The 19,300-nt window shown below is 35.6% G+C and overlaps 1 protein-coding gene across 12 annotated transcripts in view; it reads left to right on the top strand.

Moving 5' to 3' along the window:
• Positions 1-19,300, top strand: part of FUT8 (fucosyltransferase 8) — a 205,621-nt gene that overhangs the window by 79,037 nt on the left and 107,284 nt on the right. For all 12 annotated transcript variants that reach the window (XM_019641361.1, XM_019641363.1, XM_019641369.1 and 9 more), the window contains one exon: positions 2,965-3,391. In XM_019641361.1, coding sequence (XP_019496906.1) covers positions 3,189-3,391 — 203 coding nt within the window. In that variant the 5' untranslated portion in view covers positions 2,965-3,188. The remainder of the gene's footprint in view (positions 1-2,964; positions 3,392-19,300) is intronic.

Genomic DNA, 19,300 nt, shown 5'->3' with positions numbered 1-19,300 from the left:
CTGGCATCCCAAGCCAGCTCTTAACCACTCGGCCGGCCCCAAATTTGCTTTCTTAAGTGGAGCTTAAAATATACTTAAAGCTGTTGTGCCTAGATTCTATGTCAGATGTCATACTAGCATACGTCATGTATGATATCCTTTGCTTACTAATTCATTTCTTCATTTACTTAAAAATATTTATTAGTACCAAGTGCCAAGAATTACTTTAAGTACTTGGGATATATCCGTGAATTAAATGGACAAAAATCAGGGAATTTACATTTTTGTAGGCATAGTTGTAACAATAAACATGAAAGTAAGCAGGCGTTTATTATGGATAGGGAAAAAATATTATAACTACCCTTTTAAATCATGCTAAGGAAAATTACATAGAAAGCTGGGTGTTTTTTAGCTGGGCTTGTTTTTGCCAATCCCATTTTTAGATACTACTAAGAACAATAAAATTTGGGGGAAATATTCTCCAAAAACAGAGTTAAAATGATGCTATTAATTAACAACATGACCATGTTGCTCCTACAATAACTTATTGTTTTTTACAACTCATGTAATATCAATTGTGCTGTAAAATGTCGGAATTTAATTCTTGGTGATTTTGATGGTGATTTATAAAAACCTAAAGTACTTTGTATAACAGAATTTATATTTCTATTCAGTTTATATTATACTTTTGCTGGCTTTGAATATTTATAACTTGTAATTCTAAGTAAAATGTTACAGCACATCTTTTTATTATTATTTAAATGATTCTTGTTTAGAAAACTGTTTACCTTTCTTTTGTCACAGTTGTCTTTCTAAGTTATTTTGCTACGAAGGGACAGAAAAAAATTTTAATGTTTTGTTGAGATAGCTTGGAATTAACTAGGATATATTTTCAGCATATGGTATGATAGCGCTTGACAATGTTGGATATGTTATCACAAACAGTATTATTAACTCAAATGTTAATACTTCTTTAGTTGACTTACTGAACTAAATCCATTCCTTAGACCATTAGAGTGGATTCATTTTTTAAATTTGCTTCAATCAGGAAGCCTGAGTGTCTGCATTTTTTCTATATAATATAAAAAGTAGACCTCACATTAACTGAATCTTTTACTTGAGACATTGAATAGACTAATTATTCTTACGTTTTAGTGAATAGATAGGGGTACCCGAGATTAGAGGAGTAGGGTTTTAGAAAGGATTTTGAGAAAGAGACAGAATGAACAGTGGCCAATAAAAAGAGTGTTCTTGATAGACATAAGAATAACTTTTAAAGCAACACAGAAAACACCAAGTTTTCATTTGGATTATTGCTTTTTTATTTGATTTTCAAACAATTCTCAGGACAATTTTTTTCATTCTGTGTTTTAGCTAGTGTGAATCAGTAACAATGAGGAAAATATTGTAGGAATAAATGGTAAGGAAGTAGAATGTTTCTAGGATTTCATTGAAGAGATTTTCTTCTCTGTTAATACCTAGTCGTTTAAAAACAATTGAGATTTGAAGTCCAAAAGTAGAAAAATAGCAGATCTGAACTCTAATTTTTCAAGCGTCTTTTCCAACTTTTCTATCTAGCCTTTAATAACTGTTTAATTAGTGGTCAAGTCCCCATCATTGAGTCTTGTATATAGAAACTATTTCTTTTCAGTCTCCTCTTTTACAATGAACTCTGTGCTTGGAGATAAGACTTCTGTTATATAGCCCTGGAATTATTAAATGGTATTAATATTGTATCTTTTCCTGTGAATTTTCTCTTTGAGGAGAAAATTGTTTTGTTTTCAAAGGGAATTCTAAGCCTAATGATAGAGAACAAATGAAACTCATAACCAAGCCTGAGAAAGCATGTGCATTTGTAGTTTAAGATGCACAGTAACTAAGATTTAACTGGTATTAGACTTCTATTGCAATTGTTGGTATTTTTTAATAAATTTGAGGAAGGATTAATCTAGCCTTACCCATATGAACCTTTGCTTATGAAATTTGGAGTGCTTGCCAACTGCTTAATGGCTGTGATAACCTTTGGTTGGCTAATAGGCATGTCATTTTTAGAATTTATCCTAAAAGTGACAATTTGCCTGTCACCTGCAGAGTTAAGTGATAATAATGGCAGCCAAGCAATGAAATGGAGGGGAATGGAATTGAGATCTTGTAGGAATGAATTCACTTATAAAAACAACATTTCTTTTTGAGATAATGGAAACATTAGGTCAAAATATGTAGCTGGATATTTTTTGTTTTGGTTTTGATTGATTATTCAAAGATACAGTCTTTTAATCTTCATATATGAGCTGTTACACAATGATGTAAAAAAGAAAGGTGATGATTGGGCCAGCCAAGTGGTGCATTGGTTACGAGTTGGCTTGGGACACCAGTTCTGAGCAGCAGGGCCCTGGTTTGGATCCCACATGAGGGCCAGTGACGCTGCGCCCTCTGCAGCTAAGATGGTGAACAACAGCTCGACCTGGAGCTGGGAGGCTGTGAGTTGCCATCGACGGCGTAGACTGCAGTGCAGCTGGCCAGCAGCGGGCGTGAGCTTTCGAGAGCTGCCATGAACCGCCAGGAGCAGCCATCCAATGGCCAGTGAGCTACTCCCTCACCCGAGAAGAGTGCAATGATAATATCAACATGGGCTAGTGAAGCGATGTCCTCCACAACTAGACTGAAGAACAAAAGGACAGCCACTTGTCTGTTCCCCGCCCCCAAATCCCCAATAAAACCTTAAAAAAAAAAAAGAAAAAAAAAGAAAGGTGATGATGGTGCTTCTTTCAGGCTTAGAGCTAATTAATTTATCAGGTAGAGCCCTGGTATATGTGGTAGATTTAATATGCGGACTTGAAACTTTTGGATTTTAGTTGTTATTAGGCAGTTGGGTCATTTGCCAGCCTGTTGGCCAGCCAACACCAGTGTGTTTCCTTTAACTCCATGAATCTGAGCATGTGCTTATCCTACATAATTTAAATATCTCTCTTACTCTTTCCACAGCATGTAGAGTCCATGAAGCACAGGATAACAAAGCTTCCTACTCGCACCACCAGAGGATCTCTTTGAAAGATTCACCACAGGACTACCAGAGACAGTAATTTGTCTGAAGCATCATGTGTTGAAACAACAGAAGGCTATACCTTTGCACTAACAGGAAATAGAGTTAAAATGTTTTCAATTCTTTGAGCTCCAGGACGCCGGGGAAGTGAGTTGAAAATCTGAAAATGCGGCCATGGACTGGTTCCTGGCGTTGGATTATGCTCATTCTTTTTGCCTGGGGAACCTTGCTGTTTTATATAGGTGGTCATTTGGTACGAGATAATGACCACCCTGATCACTCTAGCCGAGAACTGTCCAAGATCCTGGCAAAGCTTGAGCGCTTAAAACAGCAAAATGAAGACTTGAGGCGAATGGCTGAATCTCTCCGGTAGGTTCTAAAAAGCTGAAAGAAGAGTGATGAAATATTGTACTTTGTTTTTAGTTGCAGAGTTTCATCCAGTTATTAAAAAATACTTAATGATTTTTTTTTTGCAAAAATTTAAATATCTTAATAAGATACTTTTTATACCAATGATATCTCTATATTTAACATAGAGAATTTCTCCATAGTGGCAAATCTTATTCTGCATATGAATTTTAATAAAGAAAAACTGTGACATTTGATTTATGTACTTATATTTCATTCATAATTATCTCCAGCATTTTGATAATTTTGATACATTAAATATAAACTATATGATTTAAATTAGTATATATTAAATTTTGTATCATATGGACTATAACATAAGCATTATAATAATTGAGAGGCTGAGTTAGTCTTCACTATAACATTAAAATGAAGAAACAAAAATTAATCCTTAAATAAGATAACTGGATCTGGAATCTAGAGAATTATTATCATTACTACTTTTAGTCTATTAAAAATGTGATCGGTATCTATTAGAAGGCATCAACTGTTTGGAAAAACAAAGTTTTGTATTTTCAGGGAGCAAGTGAACATAGTATTACACAGATAATCTGTATTTGTGTTCAAAGTTTTTGAGTTTAAAAGTTACCTAATATCTTCTGTTTCCTCCAATATATATATGAAAGTAATCATGTATTTAGTGTTTGCTGTATCTCAAGATAGAGGTTGAAGATGAAGAGTTGAGCCATTATTCTAGAGGTGGTAATTCACCTTAAGGGAAGTAACATAGAGAAAAAGAGCACAAAGTTTATTTCATTTTGAGAAAACAAATTTAGGATGTGGAAAGAGGAGACATATTGTTGTGTATAGAACCTTCAGAGTAGGTGGAAAGGGGAGGGGGAGAGGGCCATGTTGTGGAAGCTGAGGAACATAGTGTGAAGGAAGGATGTAGTTGGTAGTATCACATACCCTTGAGACTTTAGAGAGGACATCATGGTCCTCCCAGCTCCCTACCCCCACTGACCATCACTCTTTCTTTAAAACCCAGGCTTTTTTCCCCTTATTTAGTTACACAACTTTTTCCTTCACTATAATATTGTTTTTGGTCTTTTTATGTTCTATAGAAGATAAAGCTGGGTGCTAAGAGTTTTACAACAATGAATGAAAGGTCATCTCTGTCATTTGTATTATAATAATAGTACCATTCAGCAGGATACAAAGTAGTCAGGGATTAGAAGGTGGACAGAAAATGAATTTGTAAATCATTTTATTTCCTTATTGGGGAGCCAGGGAGGATTGTGGATAAGGTACTCTTTCAGGAGAGTCTTACTCAGTTATTTGTTATGGGAACCAAAGATTGACCATTTATGAGTTAGTAATAATAGCTATCATTTATTGAGAGTTTATCATATGCAAGGTACTGTGCCAAGGACTTGGCATAGATTATCTCATATCCCACAACTTCCTTATGAGTTGCTGGTACTGTTTTATAACCATTTTACAGATGAGGAATGAAAGGTATATTAAGTAATTTAATTTTTCACAAAGTCACACTTTTCATAAGTGGTGGTGCTTACTTTGAATCCTGGTAGTATGATTCGAAAGCCTAGGCTCTGATGAATTGTATTAACTCTCTGAATACAAACTAGAGAGAAGTCAGTAATTCAAAATACTCAATTGAAAGTTTGATGTACAAGATCACCAAGAGTTGCTGCTGCTCTCGGTGACTTTGAAATATGCTTTGATTACAGTAAAATCTTGTTCTACATCATAGGAATTTTGCTCCTCGAAAAAGATTTTTCCTCTTAACAATTCAGGCTCATAAGTAATTGCTCACTTTTCTCCCAATTCCAACTTCAGTACTGGTACTTCGCTTATTTCTGACTGCCAAAGTATCTTATCTTTATTGTGTGAAGGAAAGCTTGACTTTAATATGGTTTGTTTTGTTTTTTGTTTAGTATAAGAAGGCAGAATTGGAAGTTTTTAACTATCACTGTCATGTCGGCTTCATGAACTGATACAGTGAATCTATTAGGAGAAAGAGATCAAGATGATATTTAGCTAGATTGAGCTTGATGTGCTAGCTGAACCTATCCGGAAGAAAATTGGAAAGTGAGTCTAGAGCTCAGGGGAAAAGCCAGGATGAGAGAGAAAGATACCTTTGGGAATCATCCACCTAGACATGATTGCCAGAAAATGTGCTGTGTGCACAAAGTAAAAATTCCTCCACTCATTTTAGATGACCCATAGTTGTAATGCAGAGGAGGAAGTGTGGGAATAGCATTTACACACTTTTACTTGCAGGGCCAGCAACAATCTCACATGGAAAGAAAATTCATTTTTTCGATGAATTCGCTCCTACTAAAATAAACTGCACTTGTTTTATGGCTGTAGCAATTGGTTATGCGGCACAGAAGTGTAGGATCACACATATTTTTCCACATTATTGTCATTAGTAGCTTTTATGGGGGCAGAACATTAGTAGGAAAACAGCATATTGAGAATGTATTTCTGTTTTCATTATCATTTATTGTTATCTTAATTTTCCTGTTTGTACCCAGAGATAGATACACACACACACACACACACACACACACACACACACACACACACACANACACACACACACACACACACACACACACACACACACACACACACACAACACTGGGATGTAATATTGTATCCTCCCTTTTCATGTGCACTAAAAAGTGTAACACCACTTAAACTCAATATATAAAAATGTAATAGTTTTTGAAAAGTAGCAAACAGTGAATTTGAATTTAAAATATAACAACCCACTTTGCCTATAGTCTTGCGAGTATTTTGTAAAGCCAGGTCCACCACTGTACAGACACAATGAATGGCCTATACTCCTATTCATAAGAGAGCTACAAGTCATAATTTCTTGGTTTCTCAATGTTTTATGTGATATTTCATTGACTGGGTGTTGAATTGCAGTGGGAAATGATTTAAGCCAAGATGTTAGCTCTGCTTTTACTCCTAGCATCTTGGTGATTTTAACAACAACAACAATAAACAACATCAGCAGCAGGAGCAGCAAAACAACAAAACAGTAGTAGCTGTAAATATGGATTACTATGTATTGAGCCATGATCTAAGCATTTTATATATTATTAACCTCTACAACAGGCCTATGACTTAAGTACCCACATTATCCCCATTTTATAGATGTAGACAATGAAGCATAGTTAAATAGTTTGCTGATATTTATATACCTGTAAATGGTAGATTGGGAATTCAAATCCAGACACTCAGGCTCCATAATACAAACTGTTAATCACGTTGCTATGGTGCCTGTAAAGGTAACTGCTATGTCACAAGAAAAGTGCCACGATCCTTTTTTTTCTAACATCCTTTGCTTGTTGTATGTGTGGGTCCAGAAGACTAGTTCATGGGCCATAATGGACACCTTCTTTCTGTCAGATTCCTTTTCTCCCCATTTACCATTGAACGGACTTCAGAATAAGGAAAATTATCAAAGATAAAGAAGACGCATTGCATAATGATAAAGAGTAAGTTCTCTAAGAAGACATACCAGTTCTTAAAATGTATGCACCTACCAACAGAGCATCAAATTCATGAAGCAAAATATACGAGGCAAGGAGAAATATATAAATGAACTATTTTAGCTAGAGACTTCAACACCTCTCTTTCAGTAATAGATCAAGCAGGCAGAAAATCAGTAAGGATATTGTTGACCTGTACAGCATTTTAGCAATCAACTTCACCTAATTGACATTTATAGAATACTCTATTCAACAACAGCAAAATACACGTTTGCTATCCCTCCTATTCTGATGTACTCTCTGTAATTCGGATGGGGGTGTTTCCTTTAAAATTTCCTGTAAGATGTCATGTCATAATGAACAGGGAAGTCTGTGTATTTAGAGTTGGGGTAAAGGGTAAGGATTGGATTGTAGAAATTTCTTATTATTTATAGGGTCAGCTGGAAGTCCAACCTGTAGAGAAAAATTCCTTTTTGTCTTCATTCCCAGCTCTGCCCACTCTCTACTTCCAACAAAGATGGTTTAATAAAAGTCAGCTATGTGGAATGTAGGGCAAGATCATGCTTTCTTATTAGGAGTCATAATCACTTTTCTCATTCATATTAATATACTCATATATAATGGCAGAATCACCACCAAGCAGATAAAATTAGAGTAAATTAACTTCCAGTATTTGGAAAATAGTACATGTATAAAATTTCTGGAGCTAGTTATAGGATTTTGAAGATCAAATAGAGTCAAGTAGAATTTTTATAGTTCCTAAATAAAAAAATGTAAACCATTAATATTATAAATGTTATAATAATATTATAGACCATTGATAGGAAATTGCAAAGCATAATGAAAGGCACTGGATAAATTGTGGTGTTATAAAGGAGTCAAGTTTGGTGATTCATTTTTTTAATTATTTAGGCTTCTTAGAACTAGTTAAAAAACAAAATTCATCCAATTAATTATATGTAGCCTCTTAAACAGGTGTATTAGTTATCTATTGCTGTGCAACAAATTACCACAAGCTTAGTGGTAGAAAACAACACACATTTATTTTCTCAGTTTACGTGGATCAGGAGTCCATGCACAGCTTAACCGGTACCTCTGCTTTGGGGTCTTTCACATATCTGTAGAAGGTGTTGGCTAGGTCTGGGGTTTCATCTCAAGGCTTAGCTGGGGCAAGATCATATGGTTGTTGACAGATTTCACTTCCTTTCACGTTGTTAGACTGAGAGCCTCAGTTTCTTGTGGTCTGTCTGTTGGAGGCTTCCCTTAGTTCTTTCCAAGTGGTTCTCTCCTTCAGGCAGATCACAACATAGTAATTTACCTCATCAGAGGCAGCAAGAGAGAGAATCTGCTATCAAGATGAAGTTGCAGTTTTTTGTAACACAGTTACAGAAGTTACATCCCATCATCTTTCCTGTATTCAGTTGGTTAGAGCAAATCACAGGCCCCACCCACGCTCAGGGAGGAGGTTTCTCAAGGGCTTGATTACCTGGAGACAGAGATCAGTAGGGGCATCTCAGAGCCACTACCTGCCACAAACAGGTATCATGTCTTTTCGCATGCTTTATTGTGCTCAATAATAATAACATTTAAGTTCTCATTGTGTATGAACACTTTACATATTTTATTTTAAAAGTTCAGTGATTTGCCCTAGACCACATGAGTTTAGTTTTTAGATATATTTTTATTTTATTTTATTTTTTTTAAGATTTTTATTGGGGAATTGGGGGGATGGGAACAGTGCTGGGGAATTGGGGGAAGGGGAACAGACAAGTTGCTGTCGTTTTGTTCTTCAGTCTAGTTGTGGAGGATGTTGCTTCACTGGCCCAAGTTGGCACCATCATTGCGCTCTTCCCGGGCGAGGCAGATAAGTCGCCGGCTTCTGGACTGCCACTCACTGCGGCTGCTGGCTGCTCACGCTGGCTGCTGGCTACACACGGTAGCCCAATGCAACCCACTGCCACAGGGGCTGCAGCCTACGTCGTCGCCAGCAACTCTCAGCAGCTTAGCTCCAGGTTGAGCTGTTGTTCAGCATCTTAGCTGTGGAGGGCAGTGTCACTGGCCCTCATATGTGGGATCCGAACTGGGGCCCTCTGGTGTCCCAAGCCAGTTCTTAACCATCGCGCCACTCGGCTGGCCCTGATGAATACTTTTCGATTCAGCTTTCAAAATACAGATAAAAATACAACCAGAAATAGTCAATCGTTGGATACAAGTAAGGATCACTTTCATATGAATTATAAAGTGTGGATTAAATTTAGCTACCCTTTTACCAGAGATCCTTACAATAGCTCACTTGCTAGAGATGGTTGAATCTCGTTTTTTTTTTTTACTTGCTTGACTTTAGCGGTGGTTGGCGAACTATCGCCAGTAGGACAAATCCATCCCTCTCTTGTCTTTTATTTGTTGTTGTTGTTTTTTAATGGCTCCCATACTGAGAATGCTTTTACATTTTTAAATGGTTGAAGGAAAAACAATTCAAGGGGAATATGCAGCAGAAGCCATATGTAGCCATAAAATCTAAACTATTTACTATCTGGTCCTTTATACAAAGTTTGGTGACCAAGTTTGTGTGAACCAGGATGTCCTTATATTTAGTCCTTGTCTCTCATAATCTCTGAATTATTATAATATTGCATGTGAGTATGGACTGCTCTGAAAGGAAGTAGAAGTCCAATTATTGATAATTTTCTTAGGTTCTTGCTGACTTTGCTATAAATTTTATACACTTATTTTATACCTCTGATTTTTTGCTTTATGCTTTTATTGTATGCTCAACTAGTCCGTGTTTCTTATGTCTGTCTCCTTATGGCAGCTTGTATTTAGGGCTGAAGTGGGATTTAGGGGGAAGAGATTGGATATGTTTAGAAAAGGAACAGTCTGATGAAATTAAATGAGCAGGGTTTTTCAGATTTCGGTTTGGATCCCAATTCTACCACTTACTAACTTAATGATTTTTAAGAAGTCACTTAATCATTCTGACCCTGAGTTCTTTTTTTTTTTTCACTTGTAAAATGGCAGTAATAACCTCCGTTTTGCAATGTTAAGTTTTAAATGATATTTAAAAGCATATCTAGAAGAACTCCTTTGTGTTAGTAGTTTGTCAAGAAATAGATTTTTAGCTAATGGTAGCTGATAATCTAAAAGCACATGACGTTACATACTTTTATAGAACTCAAATACTTGTTTTCATTTTTTGTAATAGAAAGAATTGTCTTATGTCAAATTTTAGTGCAGTGGATTAGATTTTAGAAAGCATACAGATTCTTCAGTGACTGTTTACCCTGAGAAAAATTGCAACCTCATTGGGCTTAGAATACAAAACGATAGAGAATGTCAATAATGATAAATGCTCACATTTGATGAATTTGTATGTCTTCACAGAGACAAAATAGTTAAATAATATACTAGGTTAATTAGGAGCATAGAATAGGCTTTATTTCTTATAATTTGGCTCTCATGACTGAATTGTGGTTTTTTTTAAGCTGATTGATGCTTTTAGGTATTGGTATTGTAATTGCCCATCCTCAGCTTTATTTAAACTATAGGAATTTTAATTATTCCTTATCAATACCCAGAAGGACCTCTAAGGAAGAACTCACCATTCTTTGAGAAAAGTGCCACATGAATTAAAATATTAAAATCTTAAATAACTAAATTGAAAAAATTTAAACTTTTATATGTGGAAGAACTTTGTTTTTCTTTCATATATAAATGCCATATAGGCAAAGTGAATTTACATTAAATGTTTTATAATGTGCGAATATTTGAGTTTAGGGTCTTGATTAAACATTCTTTACATTTTATCCTTTATTATTTTCTCCTAATATTATTGAGTTGATAATGGTTCCAAGCACTTCATGATAATTGAAGTTAAATATAGTAGTTCCTCCTTATCTGTGGTTTTGCTTTTCATGGTTGGTTACTCTCAGTCATATCATGGTCAGAAAATATTAAATGGAAAATTCCAGAAATAAATGATTCATAAGTTTTAGCTTGTGCATGGTTGTGAGTAGTGTGATGAAATCTTGTGTTGTCTGACCTGTTCCGTCTAGCCTGGAATGTGAATTTTGTCTCATGTATGCATGCTGTATATGCTACCTGCCCATTAGCCCTTTCAATGACCAGATTGGTTATGAGAGAGAGAGGGAGAGGGGGAGGGGGAGGAACAGGGAGAGAGGGCGAACGCATTCACATAACTTTTATTACAGTACATTGTTATAATTTTTTATTTTATTAGTTTTGTTAATCTCTGACTGTGACTAATTTATACATTAAACTTTAGCATGGGTATGAGTCTATAAGACAAAACAGTGTATATACAGTTTGGTACTATTCGTGGTTTCAGACATCCACTAGAGGTCTTGGAACATATTCCCCATGGATAAGGGCGGGGGACAACTGTAATTGCAAGAAATATGGCCATAGTGATTCAGCAATTTCAGTGTCACTTTATTTTTTTAAAAGATTTTATTGGGTAATTGGGGGAGGGGAACAGACATGTTGCTGTCCTTTTTGTTCTTCAGTCTAGTTGTAGAGGACGTCACTTCACTGGCCCATGTTGGTGTTATCATTGCGCTCTTTTCAGGTGAGGCAGTTGCTTGCCGGCCATTGGACGGCTGCTCACGGCGGCTCGCGGCAGCTCACAAAGCTCACTCCAGCTGCTGGCCAGTCCCACTGCAGCCTATGCCGTCGCCAGCAACTTATGGCAGCCCAGCCCCAGGTCGAGCTGTTGTTCACCATCTTAGCTGTAGAGGGCGCAGCGTCACTGTCCCTCATGTGGGATCCGAACTGGGGCCCTGCTACTCAGAGCTGACGTCCCAAGCCAACTGTTAACCAACATGCCACTCGGCCTGCCCCAGTATCACTTGACTTATAGGTGACATATATTCTGGTAGTAACTGTTTAGGAGAAAAACTTTTCTGGACTATTACACACATTTCCTTTAGGCAAACTTTTATTTCACTATGAAGTTGTGGGGTTTTTTGGGAGGGGGCATTTTTGAATTGTCATATTGATATTTGTAATTCATTGAGGTACAATCATGAAACAAAGTGGTTGTCTAGTTTGATAGATCAGTGTTCTAGACAAAGCTATCTGAAGGAGAATAAATATAAAAAGATTTCAACATATTAGAGTTAGGCTGTGAATTATAATACAATGGCTAGAAGGAAGTATAATATAAAATAGCACACCATACTTTTCTTGTTATTGTTATTGCTTGTTCAAATAAAATAAGTTTGATTTTAATCCAGTCCTTTTGTTCTTTTAAAATGTATGTGAAAGTCATTGCTTGGCAAGATGTTTCACATCAGAAATGCATAAAAGATTCTAATAAGGTTTGAAGAGAAAGGTGTACTTAATAAATATAGAATGCTATTTGTGCAAATAAATAAAGACAAGGGACATTCAAAAGTATAGTTTAATGTTAATTCTTATTTATATTCAATAGTACTTCAAAAATAGTATCTCTTTTACCACCTGATATGTACAGAAGCTAAGTGACTTAGTCATTTTTCTGAAAGTCAGTGGCAGAAGCAGAAATAGAATCTTCCAAGGAATTATGAGGTTGTATTTAATTTTTAGTACACTGCAAAAACTGTCATTTTTTATACCTCTCAAGCTCCTCTCACTTTAAGTATTAACTCAGGACAGTATGTTTTACTAGCCTATAGATAATGACAAAATATCTTCATTCATATTATAATTACGTTTGGTAATTGTTAAGTGTGATCAGAGGTTTCCATGTACCAATATTAGAAATGGCTACTTGAATCATTACATCTCTAAGTTTTATAGATTCACCTGTATAAGCATATAGGGACTGTTTTAAATATTTATTGATATTAACTATAGTAATCCCTTATAATCTATATAAATAATTATAGATGGCACATTTGACACAGAATGCTATGATCAATACTTGTAGCGTTTCATGCAGGTCATGGATCTGTGGGAAGAAACCACATACTGTAAGTTTAGATTAAGTTCTCAATTTATTTGGTCAGTCATACATAAGCTTATTGGAAGTGGTGTGGCCACATAGATAGAGTAGGAATAGATGTAATTTATCTAAATGTAGCTTTGTGTAGCTTAATTAGCATTAGCAAAGCCGCTGACACCATTGGATGAAAGGCAGTGAAGTTACTAAAAGCTCGGTCATGCTATTGTGGTAGTGACTTTATAAACCAGTGATCCTTTTTTCATTGGTGACATTAGGGGAAGGAAGCTGAGGAGAATCTTTATCTCGGTCTTATTCTCTCAGGGCAGTTTGAAGGTAGACTTCTTTATGAAGTAGGTCCCATTCTCTGAAGCAAGCTTTTGTGGTGTGTGTGTATGCGTGCGAGATACAGATAGAAATAGAGACAGAGAGAGAAAATCTAGTAGCAGTGCACTTTACTGATATGGTTAACAGTGCAGGCATGTCACAGATTGATTATAACAAGTCTTTGTATGACTTGGTTGTGACTAAAAGGTATAAAACCTATTGCAAGATAATAAAGTATTTTTAATTGAGACTAAACAAAAGGTCATTGCTTCTAGATCTCACCTCCTAGTTCTTCAGGAAGTTTCCAGTTGCTTATTTACTGAGGGATTAATTATGAAGGCTTTCTGCAGTTTTGTGCATTTGCAGCCGTATGTGCAATTGGTTTTTTGCCAGCTCCATTTTTAAAACAGGCACTGAATTTGCCTTTGGACCTATATGAGGATATTTCACTTTGGTTTTGTGTCATAATTACTTCTCTGCTGGAAAGTAGTTCACAAAAAATGATTGTGTGTGATTTGAAATAAAGTATACATTTGTGATCTATGGACAACAGAATGACTAAGTTTGGTGGGAGGAGGGAGAACAACCAATGACCAATTTTTTCCTTCATTCAAGCAGTGGCTTCTTATAAGGGACATGATTGTGTTCTCTTAGAGAACGAATACTCAATTGGTGAGGTCCTCCTTAATTATCAAAGATGTAAAGGGTTGTTCAAACTTCAACCTTTGGTGGAAAGCAAAAGAAAACTTTATCAGAGAATGGGCTTGCATTTAAGGAATACCATTCTTTCATGCAGAAGGCTTACTTCCATTTAATAATAATACTAATAGGTTGTTGTAGGACAGGTTATTCTCCAGGATACAACTTCAGAAGTTTTCAGGAATACTCAATCACATTTTCCCCTATAATAATCCCTATGAATCTGCTAGCCATTTATTTATTGCAACTTGTTTGAACCTGAGTGGATTGTCAACATAATGAATTTGTGTATTTCTTTTTTCTTTTAATAAAGATTTTTTTTTTAATTGGAGAATTGGGGGAGGGGAACAGACAAGCTGCTGTCCTTTTGTTCTTCAGTCTAGTTGTGGAGGACGTTGCTTCACTGGCCCATGTTGGTATTGTGATCATTGTGCTCTTCCCGGGTTAGGCATTCGCTCACCGGCCATTGGACGGCAGCTCATGGCGGATCATGGTGGATCATGGCAGCTGCTGGCCAGCCCCATTGCAGCCTACGCTGTTGCCGGCAGCTCACGGCAGCCCAGCTCCAGGTTGATCTGTTGTTCACCATCTTAGCTGTAGAGGGCGCAGTGTCACTGGCTAATGTGGGATCCAAACCGGGGCCCTGCTGCTCAGAGCTGGCGTCCCAAGCCAAGTCTTAACTGATGCGCCACTCGGCCAGCCCGAATTTGTGTATTTCTGTCTTTTATGGAAAATATTCTTCTCTTTTACTTGTTGGGAAACTATCTTTAGTCATTCTTTAATGCATCATTCATTCAATAGGCATTTCTTGAGCACTTACTATATGCCAGCACTTGGGCTGGACGTGCCATGTTCATGGAATTGAATAAAACATGGTAGCTGCTCTCCAAGTGGAGAATTATTATTTGTGTATATATGTTGGGTGTTTTGCCCTCCCTCCCTGCATTTTCCCTTCCTCTCTTCCTCTTTTTTCTTCCTTTTTTCTTTTTTTTTAGCTGAGCCATTCTGCCACCTGTTGGCAGCTCAGCGGCAACTCACCTCGGGCTGGACTCGAACCGCTGTTGCTCAGAGCTCAAACCCTTGAGCGAGCTCTTGACCAGCTGAGCCACTCGGCCGGCCCCCCTCTTTTTTCTTTTAAGCAACAGGTAGAATTTGCAATTATATTACCTTTCACGTGCTGCTGCTGGATATCTTCACTGAGTCTTCCAGAAATTCCTTAGCAATGATAATGTGGTTATTGTTTATAAATATAAATACTGTTTTTGTTTTTCAAATGGAAGTCTGTCATGTTCCACAAATTATATTTCTTTTTATTTAACTGGATAGGAATAAGGAGAATTCAGAAAACATAAAGTTTCCTTTGAATAGTTTCAGGATACCTATTTTGCTGTTAAGAGTAAATATTCACAATCACTACTATTGACTGGGTCTAATCCATGAGCACCTTTTCCTTTTTCCTAGTGGGAGGGTTGCCCTTTTGCCCACTTTCTATGTCTTGCTGGCAGTTACCAACCAAATATGATCCAGTGCTGAGACTTGACATCTACCCTACTACTCAGAAGAGTGTTTAGCTCACTTTTTGGCTCTCAGCTGAGTTCCAGATAGGTCAGGCATTATGAACCCCAGGTACATGATATAATTAATTTAGAAGTATCGTATTAACCTGTCCCTATTTTACTTAGCATTCTTTCATGTTAGATTCAGAATCAGTGATTTAAAATCTGGCTGATCATCAGAACTATCCGAGTTTTTTAAAAATTAGATTTCTGGACCATTTTAAAGAATTAATATTGTTTGTGAAGGGAGAAAACCTGATTGCCCTTCTCTTTCATTGTTTTCCTGTAAGATTCTGTCAACTGTTATTTAAAGGTGTTATCCTGGATTGACTTAGGAATCTGATTCTCTAAATTGATGAGAGAGGAAAGTCTCCTGAAATCTCAGCTCTTTCCTTTAGTTTCTTAAACATTATTTCTCTCCACTCTTATTATTTTTGATAATTTTACTCTGGACTTGTTATGGAAATAGGTGATCAGAAAGAAACTCTTTCCCCTGATTCTTCCTATTTAGTACACCATCAAACTCCTCAACATCTCTAGCCATAATTATTGCTCCCTTAGTTCTAACTCTTATTGCTGTAGTAACTGATCGATTTCCCTTCCTGTCTTCCATTCTCTATACTATAGCTGAAGTGAATACTCTCGACAATATTATATTGTCACAACTTGTTTAAAAACATTCAATAGCTCCTCATAGCATACAATAAGAAACACCTAACCTTTATATAGCATGAGAGTGTTCTTTATGATCTAACTCTTACCTATCTCTTTGTTTTCATTTTTCCATCACTTCCTGTCTAAAATCAGTAGTACTGAACTGCTCTGCCATTCCATTTCATGCCACCAATCCTTTGTACCTTCTGTTCTTTCTGCCTAGAATGCTTGCCTCTCATTTTGGTCTAGTGCTTGTTTATCCTTTAAAATATAGTTGATGCATTGTTCTCCCTGTAAAGCCACCTTTGCCTCTCCTCAATCCCTCCACAGTGTTAATCACTCCTTCCTTTCTGCTATCTAGACCCCAATTTACTATTGCACTTTTCACACTAGATTGTAATTGCCTACTTGCCTGCCCTTCCCTACTATTAATAGATTGTGAGCTTCCGAAGGGTAGGGTATAGGTAAGATCCATGTCTTGCCTACTTTGTATCCCCCAGTAATTGTGTCAGGTACAATTAAAGCCCACAGTAAATATTTATTTAAAAACATTGAATTGGTATAAACTTGAATTGGACTGAAAATCAAACATAGAAAGAGATTAAAGTACTCTAAATCCATTCTGAGGCCATATTGAGGCTATAGTCAGTGGAGATTCCCTATAGATTATATCAGAAAGCAGAGTGATTGGCTTGAATGAGTGTGGTGTTTAATCTGGGATACCAGAATCCTGACATTCAGAAATGTGTTGTAAACGACCCCTTTTAGGGAAGGATACATTCCTATAAATGGTAGCATTGATTAAACAGTACTGCACAGGGTTGTAAGCTCTGTGCATGGTATTTTGGCAGTTTTCTATTTTCTTATGGATGTAAGTTAAGGATATAGCTTTGTTTCTTTCACTAGTCTTTAGGCAAGTGGTCAGTCCTTCTAGGTTACCGTAATGTTTATAATCTCAAAGATAACTCCATAGGATTTCAAATCTAATCCTATATTGCCTGTTGATCTTTTTTCTTCTTTTCTTTTTTTTTTTTTTAAGAAGGGCACAGTTCACAGTGCCCCACGGGGATCGAACTGGCAACGTTGGTGTTAATAGCACCACGCACCAACCAACTGAGCTAACCTGTGACCCCCTTGCCTGTTGATCTTTATCATATATTTTTCTTGAATCATTTACTTGAATCACTGTAAAACATGGACATTTGCATGCCACCCCTTTTGTGAGTCTTTATGTCAATACTGTATATAACTTTTATTGACTTTTTTAAGTGAAAAAGTAGAGTTAGTAAAATATCCAGTATTTTTAATACAGAATAATCCAACTTAACCAAAATGAATCTTGAAGTTAGTTGGAGAATCTACTACGTTTATTTTGAAATTGTTCCTTTAGCAAACAGACCAGATTGTGTTTTGTTCTTGAAATGTTCAGATTTTCTGTAGATTATATAATATATTTCACAGAGTAAGGTTATAGACTAAACTTGTTTGCCTAATAACCATGTAAGGGAATATTATATTAATACAGAAATTAAAATAGTTGTGAGATGATGTGCTTTTCTAAAATGTGCTTTTCTAATGAATTTCACAGTACCAATTTGACTTTTAAGAAATCTCTATTAAAAGTAATTAGAAAAAGTGAAAAACCACTTTCAAATGTGAATTTTAAAATATAAATTAGAATACTTATTTTTTGCTAATGGCATTTATTTAGCATGTTATATTCACTGTGTTTTATTAATTAATAACCTTTACATCTCCCATAAGTGTCTGAGTATCATTAACTTGCGTGGATTTAATAACTAGAATTCATTAGCCAGATTTTAAAACTATTTAGACAGGGACTTTTCTTGAACCCTTTTGTGTCTGTCCGATTATTTTAATATGAACTAAATATCACAATTTCTTCTTTGAGGTGAAATGATAAAGAAAATTTATTTGTCCCCAGGGTTCACTTCATTTTCCTTAAAAGGAAAGTATCAGGTTTCCTCATTTCCTTAATATATGTACCACAGTCTAGTTTGAAACTTCTAGTTTAAAACTAATTAGCTGATTTTGAGAAGAAAGCCCAGTTTGAATTAAGTAGAATTGACAGATATACTCTATTAAAGAACTTGGTAAGAGTAATTTATTTTCAGCAGCATTTCCTTTTGTCAATTAAACTCTAAGACGTTACTGCTGTGGCCGATAATTACTGATTGTCTCTTTTCCTTAAAGTGTCAGCATAAATAATATCATCTAGGCCAGAAAATATAAATTTATGTAATAACAGTGGAAATGAAGTTTGTACAGTGCCCTGACAAACGGGTGATCTGGAATCTAAAACCTTTTATCAGTAGGATTGAAATTAATTTTTGTTCCCTTTAGGTTCTGTTGGTTTTTGCTGTTTTGTTTTTGTTTTTTTTCCCTTTGAAATGATTATTATTTTTTTTATTAAATTATTTTTTATTATGAAATACACATTTTTTAGAATTAGTTTCAGCTGTACAACACAGTGCAATAGTTACACATTTTATCCCTTGAAGTGACAACCCCCTTCCCCCATGATTATTTTTTTAAGTGAGTTAAATAAATGTACACAGAGATAGATGATCACATATATATACATATGCAAAACAGAAAGTTATAATTTTAATGTTTTATTATTTTAACTATAGATCTCCTATAATAAAACCACATTTTTTTTACTTTGGATGTGAGTATGCAAATTTTGAAGATTATTAATCATTGTTTTGACAGCAGCAATGTTCAATTAGAATACTTGGTATTGTCATATAATTTATACAATATTCTTTCCAAAGCTGTTAATTTGTTTACAGCAGTTATCAAGACTATATTTCTGGAGAAAGCTTGTCTTCCTTTCTTATATGATAAGCTATTTTAATGTTACTGAAATTTTTAAAAGCCATCCTTTCATTCTCCTTCAGATTTTCCTAGGAGACTATGATGTGGGTGTGCAAAGTAGTTAGGGAAGGTACTAAATCTTATTCTTTTGTTAATTTTTAACTACTATCTCCATGATAGCATAAGAAACCAGATAAGAAAATACACAATTTTTTGATGATCCTGAGAGATTTTATTTTTTAAATCATATCTTCAAATTTGTGATTATTATCTCTTATAGGACTTAACTATATTTTAGTGTATTGAGTTTTCTAAGCTTGGTCCTGTGTAAACATTTACCATTTATTTTCTTTTTTTTTCTTTTTTTTTTTTTTTTTTTTTTTTT

The sequence above is a fragment of the Hipposideros armiger genome, unplaced genomic scaffold (assembly GCF_001890085.2).
Source record: "Hipposideros armiger isolate ML-2016 unplaced genomic scaffold, ASM189008v1 scaffold_59, whole genome shotgun sequence".
Lineage (NCBI taxonomy): Eukaryota > Metazoa > Chordata > Mammalia > Chiroptera > Hipposideridae > Hipposideros > Hipposideros armiger.
Note: the sequence above shows the minus strand (reverse complement) of the source record. Positions and strands in the feature narration are given on the sequence as shown.